This window comes from Rattus norvegicus, chromosome 18, assembly GCF_021556685.1.
Source record: "Rattus norvegicus strain SHRSP/BbbUtx chromosome 18, alternate assembly SHRSP_T2T, whole genome shotgun sequence".
NCBI classification, from domain to species: Eukaryota; Metazoa; Chordata; class Mammalia; order Rodentia; family Muridae; genus Rattus; species Rattus norvegicus.
This window is the reverse complement of record NC_141551.1, coordinates 14,994,826-15,009,255: the sequence shown is the minus strand read 5'-3', so window position 1 is coordinate 15,009,255 and position 14,430 is coordinate 14,994,826. Positions and strand designations below refer to the sequence as shown.

Below are 14,430 nucleotides of genomic sequence, written 5' to 3'. Positions count from 1 at the left end.
GCAAAAAACCCGGAATAATGAAAATTCTTAACAATAAAATAATGACTGGGGGAAATCACCATCCCTGACCTCAAACTCTACTACAGAGTAGTGACAAAGACTGCATGGTACCAGTACAGAGACAGACAGGTTGATCAATGGAATAGAATTGAAGACCCAGAAATAAAACCACACACTTACGCACATTTGATCTTTGACAAAGAAGCCAAAAATATACAATGGAAAAAAAGAAAGCATATTCAATAAATGGTGCTGGTTTAATTGGCTGTCTGTATGTCTGTATGTAGAAAAATGAAAATAGAACCATATTTGTCACCATGCACAAAGCTCAAGTCCAAGTGGATCAAAGACCTCAACATAAAACCAAGTACACTGAATCTAATAGAAAAGAAAGTGGGAAAGAGCCTTGAACTCATTGTCATGGGGATGGGGCCATGGAATTTCCTAAACAGAACTCCAATGGCTCATGCTCTAAGATTAAGAATTGATAAATGGAATGCCATGAAACTGGAAAGACTCTTTAAGGCAAAAGACAAAGTCAATAAGACAAATCGGCAACCTACAGACTGGGAAAAAAAACTTTACTAAGCCCACATCTGATAGAGGGCTAACATCCAAAATATATAAAGAACTCTAGAAACTTACCATCAAAAAACCAAACAACCCAATCAAAAAATGGGGTATAGAACTAAACCTAGAATTCACAACAGAAGAATCTTGAATGGCTGAGAAGCATGTAAAGAAATGTTCAAAGTCCTTAGTGATCAGAGAAACACAAACCAAAACAACCCTGAGATTCCACCTTATACCAAATAGGAATGGCTAAGATCAAAACCTCAGGTGACAACACATGTTGGTGAGGATGTGGAGAAAGAGAAACACTCCTTCATTGTTGATGGGTTTGCAAACTGGTACAGCCACTCTGGAAATCAATTTGGAGGTTCCTCAGAAAATTGGAAATAGATCTACCTAAAGACCCAGCAATACTACTCTAGGGAATATACCCAAAAGATGTCCCACTGTGCCATAGAGGCAAGTGTTCCACTCTGTTGATAGCAACCTTATTTGTGATAGCCAGAAGCTAGAAACAACCCAGATATCCCACAACAGAAGAATGGATACAGAAAATGTGGTTCATTAACACAACGGAATACTACTTACCCACTAAGAATGAGGACATCCTTAGTTTTGGAGGCAAATGGATGGAACTAGAAAATATCATCCTGAGTGAGGTAACTCAGACCCCAAAGGATATGCATGATATTTACTTACAAATATATGGATATTAGCCAAAAAAGTACAGACTACCTAAGATACAGTATATAGAATTCAAAAATGTCAACAAGTTGAAGGGCCCAAGTGAGGATGCCTCAGTCCCACTTGGGAGAAGAAAGCAACCACAAGGCGGGGAGGGAGGGACTGGAGAGGGAAAGGGGATAGGGGAGGTGTGAGAAGGGAACATGGTACTGGTTGGGGGAAAGGACTGAAGCCCTGAGTGCCAGCAGAAAGAATGGACATTGGGAGGAAGGAGGTTGGGAGGACCCTCCAGAATGCATCAGAGACTTGGGAGGTGAGAGACCTTCAGGACTCAAAAGGGGGGACCCTAGATGTAATGCTCTACAGTGGGGAGAGGGAACTTGTAGAGCCCACCTCCAGCAGAAAGACAGGGCATCAAGAGAGGAATGGGGGGATTGGGGATTTAGCTCAGCGGTAGAGCTCTTGCCTAGGAAGCGCAAGGCCCTGGGTTCAGTCCCTAGCTCCAAAAAAAAAAGAACCGAGAGAGAGAGAGAGAGAGAGAGAGAGAGAGAGAGAGAGAGAGAGAGAGAGAGAGAGAGAGAGAGAGAGGGAGGGAGGGAGAGGAATGGGGTTGCTATCCCACAGTCAAAACTCTGACCTATAATTGTTCCTGTTTGAAAGAACTATAGGGATGGAAATGGAGAAGAGTCTGAGGAAAAGAAGGTCCAGGGACAGGCCCAAAAGGGCATCCAGCTCAAGGGGAGGCCCCAAGGCCTGACACCATTATTGAGGCTATGAAGCACTCACAAAAAGGGACCTACCATAACTGCCCCCCAAAAGACCCAACAAACAGCTGAAAGAGTCAGATGCAGCCATTTGCACCCAAACAATCAACAGAAGCTGCTGACCCCTGTGGTTGAATTAGGGAAAAGCTGGAGGAAGCTGAGGAGGAGGGCAACCCAGTAAAAAGATCAGCAGTCTCAATTAACTTGGACTCCTGAGATCTCTCAAACACTGAATCACCAACCAGGCAGCCTACACCAGCTGAGATGAAGCCTCCAACACTTATACAGCAGAGGACTCTCAGGTCTGGGTTCAGTCAGAGAAGATGCACCTAACCCTCAAGAGACTGGAGGCCTCAGGGAGTTTAGAGGTCTGACGGGGTAGGTGGGGTGGGGACGTCTTAGTGGAACGTGTGTGTGTGTGTGTGTGTGTGTGTGTGTGTGTGTGTGTGTGTGTGTGTTTGTGTGTGTGTTAATTAATTAACTAATTAATTAATTAAATTCACTCATACTTAGAGTCCTGGGGACCCTGTCTGGGGTTTTCCAGTGGATGGGAAAGTTTGAGGGTCATTTTACACTGTGAAGTATATTTTAATCATATATGTCGGGTCAGCTCAGATACATAGAGGAGAATGTAAGTGGCATGTAGACCTGCAGTTGGAGAGATGTTACTGTATTTACATTTTGAGGTTGGAGAAAGTTTAAAGGCAATTTCCTAGTTCATGACCTGGACAAATGCTTTTCTATTAACCAACTTCTAACTCTCCTTTTTCCTAGCTTTTAACAGGTAAGTGTTTAAATTTTGTGAAACAGAAACATGCAAAAGGGAGATTTCTGAATTCTCTAGGTTTTTTCACCCACACATTTTGGTCTGATATCAAACATGGTGTACCATCCCTATTTGTTGAATGCATAATTAATGAAGTGTTTGGTTAACAATACTCAGCATTAAGGAAGTCTCATGGGATAGCCAACCACGGTGACACTGGGATTGAGTTTCCATTGGAACAGCCAGTGTGGCTTTATGGGAGAGACCACCTACAGTTCAGAACCTTCTGCTTTTCTGTTCGTGTGCTCCAGAGTGCCATGTATGTTCTTTGTGGGAGAACGCATTCTGGACGGACTGACTTTGGGCTTGTGGCAGAAACTTCCAGAAACAGAACAAGGAAATCTCAAGCAGAATACCACTGACTTTTGGCTTGGCATCGGTTAAACAGGGTTGGGGGAAGTTTAAAATACTAGGGTGCATCATCATGTTCCCCAACTACGAAGTCATTAAAGATGACACATCTTGCTGCGTACCATCCGGGTATCCCTCAGGAGCAGACAAAGAGGCAGGGGAGCTGCTGTTTGCAGCATCCCACCTCTAGAAAGAACACAGGTCCTGGCTTTGTCCACAAACTGCGCGATGGTGAGACTCTGAACCAAACAGTCAACATTCTCAAAAGCTAAAAATATCACCAAGAAAACAAACCCTCCATCTCCTGTGTCAAATAAAAAACAAGTAAATAAAAGCAACTATGTTGAAAGCCACGTCTACGCTGTGAGGACGTTAAAGTCTCAGCTACAATGTGTCATAGGTTTGCTCACATGAAGCGGAAATCACTTTGCCACAGGTGCAGGACTCCCAGAGTTTCCCCCTCGCTTATGCTCGACTTAAATGTGTGCCATTAATTACTTTGTTTATACTCTGCTGCCAGCAACTTCCCCCACAGGGAACGTTTGAGAACGCGGTATTCTTGTGCAGTGCACTTTTCTTCATTCTAAGCAAGTGTCTAGAACATTGAACATCAGTAATGAAAACAGGCACAGAAAACATTAGAAACGACACAGGGATGATTCTGCTCCACGTTGGCCATCTGCCCCTTACGTGCCTCATTGGGATGTCTCCTGCCCTTCCTCCCGCTCTTCGACTAGGGGCAGAACACTCTCAATCTTCTATTTCTTTTCAACTTAAAATTTATTTTATATTTAAGGTTATTATCTGGAAACACTAAATATCTTTATTCTAGGAGATTTTAGTAGGTAGATTCCTAAGATTATCTCAAGATTACCTATTGGTGTCACCTGCCTTCCCCCAGCTTTTCAATAGAACTGTAATTTTGATATTCCCATCAGGGAATGTTTTACAGTGAGATTTTGGTTTTAAATCAGGTAACCTTAAAATCAGAAGATCATCTGGCTAGTTCCAACACAAACAACCAACTCTCCCTATTAAAAGCGAAGGCTGTATGGTCGCAGAGGAGATCAGAGACCCGCTGCTGTAATGATCATCTGTCCATGGGTAATGCAGCAAGGAATCAAGGAAACTCTAAGAACCAGAGGCCATTCAGCTGGCACCCAACAAGAAATCAGGGACATGAGTCTCACAACCACAAGGACAAGAATCCCGGAAGAGGACCTCAAATTCTGGATGAAAGCTGCAGACTTCAGCCTTATGTGATGCTACAAACTGAGTGGGCAGCTGAAAACGGATCCAGAGAGCTACAAATGCACACTGACCAATGACGCAGGGAGACAGGACGCACTAGTGCACCCAGGGAGACAGGAGACACTAGTGCACCCAGGGAGACAGCAGACAGAACATACTAGTGCATTCCCTTGAAGAAAACAAGCGGGAATAAGTACTTACAACTAAGAACAAACCTTTGAATTTCTCTTAGTGTGTAAGACTAATAGTCACTTGGCTAGTGAAAACACAAATCTACTTTGTATCCACTCATTCAGCTGAGAAATATTACTGGGAACTACTGAGATGTGGTATTCTTAGGTTCATTTTGCTGTGCTAGAGAGCAGTAGGTCAATAGGTAGCTATAGTTTTTGGTGCCTACACAGTTCTGAAGAAAATGTTTAGACCTTAATGTAGATAAAAGCATAAATTCCAACCAACTCTTTTTGAATGGGTGTGGGATAGAGAGGTAGTTTCAAAAGGCATTTCACTTAGTAAAGACATTTTGAGAAACTATGGAAGATCAGATGTAATTATAGACACTTTGGCATCTTTTCCTTTTAAAGAACAATTTAATCGTTGCTACTGACAGAAGGAAAACCAAAGCTGAGACTATCGAGATTAAGGGATTGGTAACTCTTGCTGTGTGTGGAGGAGGGGGTGTCCTGGTGCCTTGCTTCTTTATTAAACAGGAGTGAGACTGTTGTTCTCATGTGTTTCTTATGTTGCCTCTCTGTTGACCATGAACTTGAAGCTATGTTTCATTAACTCCAACGTGAGTACTGAAGGGAAAAATGTGCTGACATTGCAGGGTGCCTGGGTCATTAAGCCTGCCACTGCTGATCACGGAAATGCTAGAAGGAAGTATTTATTTGTTTAAAATAAAGACTGAGCGCCATCACTTCACAGAGCTTATCAATCGTTCACTGGCTGTTTATTTTTGCAGAAATTTAAATAATCTGGAAACTAAAGAGAAGACTGTGAAGGTGCAGAGAGTAAGAAATCTTGTTTTTGACGTTCCCATCCCATTCTTCCTAGGATGCAAAATGGCCAGCTTGATGCCCCTTAGGTTTTAGAGACATCCATCCTTTTATCCTATTAGGGAGTGTTGTTAATTATGTCATGGGGAGGGGAGTTATAACAGAATACAAGGATGAACAATTCACAGAAGCAGTGATGTGGAAAATGACTCTGACGGAGGAGGGCTGAAAGTCTTTTGCCGTAAAAACGAGATGGATTTCTTACAGCTGTTCTTTTATCCACAGGATTGGTAAATGTTTTCGATGGATGAAAAGACTTAGGCCAGGATGGGTTCCTCTAAGTCTAAGGGACACCAAGGCACTCTGTGTTCTAGAGATAATGAGGGAAGTTACGCAGCAACGAGTGTGTGTGTGTGTGTGTGTGTGTGTGTGTGTGTGCGCGTGCGCAATAGAGAGAGAGAGAAGAGAATATGTCTACAATATTTTATTTTTATTGATAAAACCAAGCATATAGTGAATGAGTATAATTTTTCTCTAAATAATGGCTTCTAATGAGGATTAAATTTGTGGGAGCAATAATTTACCTAATCGGGTTTACATATTATCGTTCCCTGTTACCAAATAGTTCTTGGTCTATACAAAAGGTCGTTAGTCTGCCTGTGAGTCCTCTCCACAGCCCTGGGAGTCTGTATTCTCAGCATCCACCAAGTATCAAAGGAGATGGCCTCAGCATCTGTAATGGGAGTCTGTGCTCGCTGTGTGTAGGATGGGTAATTAACTAACATGTGTGGTCTTTGATTTCAGTAAATAAAAAATCCATACATTCCTGCTGTATTCAGGCAATTTTCTCTCTGTGGGATGATTTCATAAGAGCCAATTTTATATACTTTTCTTCTATGATGTGGGTTTTAAATTTAGTTTTGCTAATATGCAGGATATATTTTACCTCTAAGGAGTTTCTGTGCCTAAAAATAAACACCCCGTGCTTGGTTACGATCCGCTGATTTCCATGAAGTGAACGGCATAATGAGCTGTCCTGTGCGTGACCAGATTGTACCTGTCTCCCCTCTTCCAGCTGCACGTGGAATCGTAATCCCCAGTTTGGCAGTAGTAGGACGTGGATCTTTAGGAAAGCGATTAAGTCCTTAAAGGAGAGCCTCACAGTGGAGACTCGGGCCCTTATGAAAGAGACCCTTGGTTGTGACAATCCCCCTTTAGTCATCTGGGGTCTCTTGGGAAGGAAGATGCCACCTATGATTCAGAAATTGGGCCCATTAGTAAACTGGCACCTTCATCTTGAACTTCCCGGCCACTGTCGCTATGAAAAAATACATTTCTTGTTTACAAACTACATATATTATGACATTTTTGTTCTACTATGGAAGGTAGGCCAAGATATCTCCGTAAGTCTCTGGGTCAGCACGTGCTAGGCAGCTGCTACTGGGGCACTCAGTCCTTTGCCTCAACTGTGAGCAAGCTTCCAGTTGCTTTGCGTTACAGATCAGGCCCGCATTGCGCTTTGCTTGCTCCAAGACGCATCCTCCCCTTAGTGAACCTCTGCTCTTTCTCTTAGCTACTGGAGGTGACCAGCATCTTTGTGCTCTAGAGAGAAAAACCCACAGCGTTCAGATTTTTATGTTATGCCCTTTGCTGTGGAGTAAAACTCCATTACAAGGCACCACAATTCGTTGTGCTGGCTTTTACTAGAATTACCTTGCTCGAACGTGCGGCTGTAAATTCAGCACTGGTGAATGTTATGGGACCGAAATGATCACCCCTTTTGTCTACATTTCTAGAAGACTCCGACCCTGATTAAGATAAGCCAAGATCAATTGGGTTAACACTTCACAAGTAACTCTGAACACCACACTCTTTCATTTATTGTTAGGGAAGAAAATGGAGCAAATGCAGCCCTGCATTTGATGTTCCAATCAACGTGGGAAGCATTTTTAAAAGCTTACTTATTCTAGCCATGCTTGCTTTCCTTTTCTGAGATTTAACTTTTAGCTAGTCCTTTTGGACTGTGGTTTTTTTTTTTTTTGGTTGTTTGTTTGTTTTTGTTTTGTTTTATTTTTTTCTCATTCTAAAAATGTATGAAACCTATCAGGGGACACTGTAAAGCACATAATGGTTTTCTTTTTCTCTTTGCTTAATGCCAGTCCAGATTCTTTTTCGAGAAAGTCCTTCGCATGAGAGCACTGTCTCCTCAGGCTTCCCCAAATATCATTTCCTAATCTGGGCTTATGCACCTCTAAAGAATCCAGTTACCCAGTTAGACCCTAGGCAGTTTAAGGCTGCATCTCATGGTCAGGCACAGCGTCTCTATTTCCATATATATTTACCGAGTTAAGAGGAAACTTGAAGGGACACTGCACAGCTTTGAGGTTCCCAGGTTCCCCATACGTGGAACTATTTTTTTCTCTTCTGCCGCCACACTATTTTCCAAGTAGACTGGGACACAGTTTTGAATGTAGAATAAGGATTAGACTCAAGAAGAACAGCAAGTAGGGAAATGAACTGTGTGAAAATAAGAACAGAGTAGGAGGAATATGGCCCACGGATGCTACAGCAGCAGCAGCAGCAGCAGCCCCAGCAGGGACCACACGGGGTGTGCATGGTGCAATGTTGGCTTTAGGATCACTAATCACTAGGAACCTACTCCTTCCTCCACACCTTTCTCTATCTGCTCTCTAATTTAAGTTCTCACTCTCACTCCTCCTAGCCATTTTGTGGAAGTTCCTTCCTTGGCTGAAAGAAGCCTAGAGGAAGCTCGGCAAAGGTTTGTGGGGGATGGAGTCATCAGACCATTCTCTCCACCCCGCTAACCCGAAAGGCCAGGGGTTGACATAAGTCATAAGGGCGTGGGAGAATTCCCTCACTTTGGAGGGTCCTCATTTGTTCTATTCTGGATGACAGTGAGGGGGAAGAGGAAGGAAAGTTTTCTCTGGGAAAGCTTTTTTTCTTTACCTCTTAACACCTGCATGGAACAGGATTTTCCTGGTTCATTCATTCATTCATTCATTCATTCATTCATTCATTCATTCATTCATGAGAATATAAATGCAGCTACGTCTTCTTTTTAAAATTCAGGTTAATTAATTAATTATCGAAAACAGGGTCTCCGGTAGCCCAACATAGCCTCAAAATCATTGTGTAGTTAACAATAACCTTGAATTCTTTTTCCTTCTGACCTATCTGCTTAATGTGGTGATTGGGGACTTGGGGACTTCATGTATGCTAAGCAAGAACTCTACCAACTGAAATCTATCTCCAGCCTTGGCCACCACACACACACACACACACACACACACACACACACACACACACACACACACACACACAGAGAGAGAGAGAGAGAGAGAGAGAGAGAGAGAGAGAGAGAGATAGATATCTTGGCCTACCATTTAATACCCTGGAGAACTGACTTTAGTTAAGCGCGCTGAGACTGAATCACCTCACCACCCAGTCCTGAAAAAATAGATAAAGAGGTGTGGGTTTGAGTAGCTGGCCAGGGACCTGGAAAAATTCTGGTAGAGACTCCGGCAGGGTAGGCCTCGGGAAGTGGCTGGCTCTGTACTCACTAAAAGTCTAATTCCCATGTCAGAAATTCAAGAACTATATGTACATTCTGTGAAGAATGTTAGGGCTTAATAAAAAAACCACCCTATCCTTTACTAATTAGCAAATGGGAAGTTATAAATTTTGAATCAGAGTCAATTCTTTAAAAACAACAGAAAAAATTGATACAAATGAACCATGAAGTAATGTGTTTGCCAGAGAAGACAGCTGTGGCAGCACAAAGGGGTGTGACAACCCACAGGGAACACTGAACTGCTCGCGTGACTGGCCACCGCTTGCTGTGTAGTTTAAAATCGACACCAAACAGAAGTAGACTTGGCAAAGCTGTGTCTCTTCTGTCATTCTGTCCACAAATTAATCAACACATTGATTATTTGGGCTGATTTTATAGCTTTAGAAAGAAGTTTTAATATTTTCTAAATGTCTGTAAATACTGACAGCTATAAATGGACATGCTGAGACCATTTTACGTGTGGTGGTTTTCAAAGTGCTTGGATGCCATTTAAAATGCCACAGGTAGAGAAGAGACAAAACTCTCCATGTAGAATTCAGAAATCTCTCTTGCTCTCCATATTTGTCTATCATGTATCTACCTATCACATACCTATATACATACATATAGCATCTATATTATTTATCTATTATCCAGCAATCTTCTATCGATATTTATACATGTATATATATTCATACATCTTTATATATATCCATTCATCTATTTATCTCAATATATCTATACATCTAATTTATATCATCTATCATCTTTCTCTTTCTCTATCCATCCACCCACCATCCATTCATCCATCCATCTATCTATCTATCTATCTATCTATCTATCTATCTATCTATCATCTATCTATCTACATACATACATACATACATACATACATACATACATACATACATACATATAGATATAGACCTCAAGAGGCTCATCCATTCTAAGACTTTGGTAGTTAAGACTAAATCAGCCCTCAGAGTTGCTTAGCAACTGTTTCTCTACCATTCATGACCACAGTTCCCCCTTTATTCTCGTGTAAGCATATGTTTATCAATCCTTGTAAGAAAACCTGGTTTTAATAAGCCCAGTAACAAGGGGAAATGATCGTACTCATGCAGGTAATTAGCACAAACAAAAGGCACACTCACAGTTGCATTTCTTCTGTACGAATCTCAGCTTGCATGCTGTTCTGTAGGTGGAAAGGCGGATGCGATCCAGATCTTGAGCCCCTAGGTGTGAGGAAAGAATACACATATGGTATGGCATGCGTGTGGATAGGAGCTTGTAATGTTTGTAAATAAAACAACTGCACATATAGTCCATATGTTTACTGTTACTTAAGTTATAATACAAATATTAGCTTAAGTCCCAGCAAAGTCTATCCAATATTCAGGTTCCCAGGGAAGAGAGTCCTGGTGTCTAATCAGATTGCTAACCGAGATCTTGGGCCCAGGAGCACAACCTCTCCCTACTGTGTCTGCCACTTTCTACAACGATCTCCTCAAGCTGTGACTTGAGTAACAGGCAAGATTATATCAGAATTAATCACCGAATAAATGAGATTTTCAATTCTTTACTACTGTCATTAGGACATAGCTGTTAGAGCAAGTGCTTCAGGAAGCCCCAGCGTTCCCGTTTGCAAGGACAGGATGATGATACATCAGCTATTTCACAGGATTGCTATAAAGCCAATGAGGATGGACTCCTAGTGCTCTGGTGGAGGTGAGCCGTATTTTACTAATGTATATCTCGAAGCTTCAGAGAGGAGCCTCCTTTCCCAAGCCAGCTTCTCCTCTTACCCGTTCTAGCACTGGACAAACATGTCCCCATGCTCTTACCGCTGTTCTTATTCTACATCTCCCTTCAGGGGGACCTAGGTATCGCAAAGCCTGCCTATACATGTATATTCTTCTTGACTGATGATGTAAACCCTGATATTAAGGGATGGTTGGGAAGTGAGCAACAAAATAGCTTTGCGGATACAACAGCACACTGCTTCACATAGACCATGGGGGTGGTGCCATGTTGGATTTGGAGAACTGAAGCCGCAGCTCGCTGCACACAGTCTTTTTTTTTTTTATTTTTACTTCTGTGTCATTTTGTTGACCGTCTATAAATACTAAGTCTGCCCTGGAATCAGCTAGTGTTCTGGTCTGTCCAAGTCATTGTTAAAAGCAATGACATGAGCAGGGCCACTAATAAAATCCCTGTGCTACTGAAGATCAGCCTGCCTTCAAGGCTGATTGAACTATTGATTGTGGCCCTAGACACGGCACTACCTGTAAGTCTACTTAAACTGTGGCCCAGCTCATGTTTGCCCAGCACACGCCCAACCTATGAGCCTTTGTCAATCCTTTGCTGAAATTAAGTTAATAATTATTTAATGGCATTTTTCTGATTTAGCATTTTGGTGACCTTATTAAAGAAGGAAAACAGTTTATTTTTATTAAAAATGGAATTTAGATAAATAATAAAAGAAACCAGACAGCAAGCATGTTCTCCCCCTGCATTATTTTCTGTGGGAGAATCATGCCTTTTTCATTATATTTCTTTAGCCACTAGCAGTGTTTCTTTAAAATTTGTATCAGTGCTACATAGTCCTTAAAACTTGAAAATTCAGCTCAGTTAAGTGACTCATTAGGCTTGCTTCACACTAATATCCAGGGGAGGTAAATCATTAAAGGCAGTGATAGATATCATTTCTATATTTGTATATATTTCAAGTTTCTATAATAAAAACCACAAGATGCATCTGTTTAAGAAAATTGGATGCTCCTCAAATCCCTCCTACCCATGTCATGGATGGAGGATGTGATAGAAACAGGATCAAAGATGTGTATAAGAAATTACGTCCATTCACAGTTATCAGTGGGAAGTCCTGGTTTCTTTTTAACTCATCTTTTCATGTTTTTTTCTTTTCCTCTCTTTGTTTTCCTCTCACACATGTGTTCTTCTTAATTTTCTTTCTTTTTCCCTATTCATTTATTAAACCAGCCAGCCAGCCAGCCAGCCAGCCAGCCAGCCGGCCAGCCAGCCAGCCGGCCCACCCGCCTTTACTAGTTTTGATATTCCCTTTATTACAATAGCTTTATGCATTGGAAGTTTCACACGCTCCAAATGTATTTGGCATTTATGTTTTGAAAGCTCATTATAAAATATTTTACTAAGAATATTTTTATAGTATTAAACATTTTGTGTATTTAAGATTTTCACTCAGAATGAAGAGGAAACCTATAAACTGTGTGCTTGAACTATTTGTTATTCCTGATGATTTAGTGTGTTTATGTGTGCATGAGTGTACATGTGTGTGTACGTGTACGTGTGTGTATGTATGCACCAGTGTGCATGTGTGTGTGTCTGTCTGTGTATGCACGAGTGTACCTGTGTATGTGTATGTGTGCACAAGTGTACATATGTGTGTGCACGAGTGTAAATGGGTATGTTGTACACACAAGAGAGTCACAGGGGGAATGAGATAGTGTTCTAAATACAGTCGCCACGTGAGCCCCTGTGTTCCTTGAGACACTCGCATCTGCAATGTCGGACATGTCTTCTTTATCCCTAAGCACCTTCCTATTTAAAAGAAATGCTAGCTCTGCCTTATACTGGGTCACCCTGAAATTCCTCTCTTCTGTACTGCCAAGGATCCTATTTTTGCCTGAGTAAAGGTCCCTAAAAGTTGAAGGGATTTCTTAGTTGTCTTTTAAGTCTTGTGGGCTTTCCCTGTCCATGTTGTCCATGTTCTTATGGGGTTGCAAGCCCCTTCAGCTCCTTCAATCTTTTCTCTAACTCCTTCAATGGGGACCCCATTCTCAGTTCAATGCTTGGCTGCGAGCATTCATCTCTGTATTTGTCATGCCCTGGCAGAGCCTCTCAGGAGACAGCTACATCAGGGTCCTGTCAGCATGCACTTCTTGGCATCCACAGTATTGTCTGGGTTTGGTGGCATATGTATATGGGCTGGATCACCAGGTGGGGCAGTCTCTGGACAGCCTTTACTTCAGTCTCTGTTCCAAACTTTGTCTCCATATTTCCTCCTATGAATATTTTTGTTTCTCCTTCCATGAAGGACTGAAACACCCACACTTTGGTTGTCCTTCTTCTTGAGCTTCATGTGGTCTGTGGTTGTATCTTGGGTAATCTGAGCTTTGGGGCTAATATCCACTCATCAATGAGTGCATACCATGTGTGTTCTTTTGTGACTGGGCTACCTCACTCAGGATGGTATTTTCTAGTTCCATCCATTTGCCTACGAATTTCATAAAGTCATTGTTTTTGATAGCTGAGTAATATTCCATTGTGTAGATGTACCACATTTTCTGTATCCATTCCTCTGTTGAAGGGCATCTGGGTTCTTTCCAGCTTCTGGCTATTATAAATAAGGCTGCTATGAACATAGTGGAGCATGTGTCTTTGTTATATGTTGGGGCATCATTTGGGTATATGCCTAGGAGTGGTATAGCTGGGTCCTCAGGTAGTGCAATGTCCAATTTTCTGAGGAACCTCCAGACTGATTCCCAGTGTGGTTGAACCAGTCTGCAATCCCACCAACAATGGGGGAGTGTCCCTCTTTCTCCACATCCCCACTGGCACTTAATGTTTAAAGAACTTTTCATTGTTAGTCTTAACTAAGGTTCCTTTGAGAAGTAAATTTCTCAGTCTTTTCCCAGTTTTACATCCCCAGAGTTCTTTCCAAGGATGTGTCAGCCTCAGGAAAAGTAACCTGTAGGATCCATTCCTATTTCTCAGTCTCCCTGGAAGAGCCACCTTTTTCTGCTTCCTTTTTTCTTCCGTTTCTTCTGTCTTCCTCCTCCTTCTCTTCTTTTTCCTTCTCCTCCTCTTTTTTCCCTTTTCTGTTTCTTCTTTTACTTTCCTCTTCTTCCATACAATATATCCCAGAGGCCAAGTTCTTAATTGTTATTGTTAGCGATCAGATTACTTAAACACAGCGAATGACTTCCCAGTTAAAAAAGCCCAGCAACTCTCCAGTAGCTGCTTTCAGTGCACAAACCCTTGAGAGACAGGAAGTTAACCTCTTGTTCTTACAACAATACTTTAGTAAATCTTTAGTTGTGCATTTGGCTTATGTGACCCTGAGATGAGATTATTTTTTCACATCTGCAATACTCAGAACGACAAATCTGCCTTCCCTTTTCCTTTTCTCTTTTGCTTAAAAAATTATTTCAAGGAAAACCATAATTAACCACATGTATCACTTCCTAGTCCCTCTTTGCTCCCTGTCTGGCCATCACAGATTGCTGGAAAATGTTATTTTTTTTAAGTATTGGCTATTTTAACACACTGTCAAGAAGATTTTCTTTGCCTGTGTGACAGTCCACCCTTCAGCAGCATTTCCTCTCTTTGCATGCAGGCAATGGTTCCTCTGCTACATCAGTGATGAGCTAA

General features: G+C 41.8%; 1 protein-coding gene and 1 long non-coding RNA gene across 56 annotated transcripts in view; one reads left to right on the top strand and one right to left on the bottom strand.

The window, feature by feature from the left end:
- Positions 1 to 14,430, bottom strand: part of Dtna (dystrobrevin, alpha) — a 362,070-nt gene that overhangs the window by 113,809 nt on the left and 233,831 nt on the right. For all 50 annotated transcript variants that reach the window (XR_015642372.1, XM_087592983.1, XM_087592987.1 and 47 more), the window contains 1 exon segment: positions 10,173 to 10,253. Coding sequence is in view for 49 of the 50 variants with exons in the window: in XM_087592983.1 (XP_087449109.1) it covers positions 10,173 to 10,253 (81 nt within the window). In the remaining variant the exon portion in view is untranslated.
- LOC120098123 (uncharacterized) overlaps positions 1 to 14,430 on the top strand; it is a 52,336-nt gene that overhangs the window by 27,543 nt on the left and 10,363 nt on the right. For 4 of the 6 annotated variants that reach the window (XR_015642809.1, XR_015642812.1, XR_015642813.1 and 1 more), the window contains exon 4: positions 5,414 to 5,462. The exons of the other annotated variants lie outside the window; for them this stretch is intronic. This is a non-coding gene — a long non-coding RNA (uncharacterized LOC120098123). The remainder of the gene's footprint in view (positions 1 to 5,413; positions 5,463 to 14,430) is intronic. 6 annotated transcript variants of the gene reach the window in all.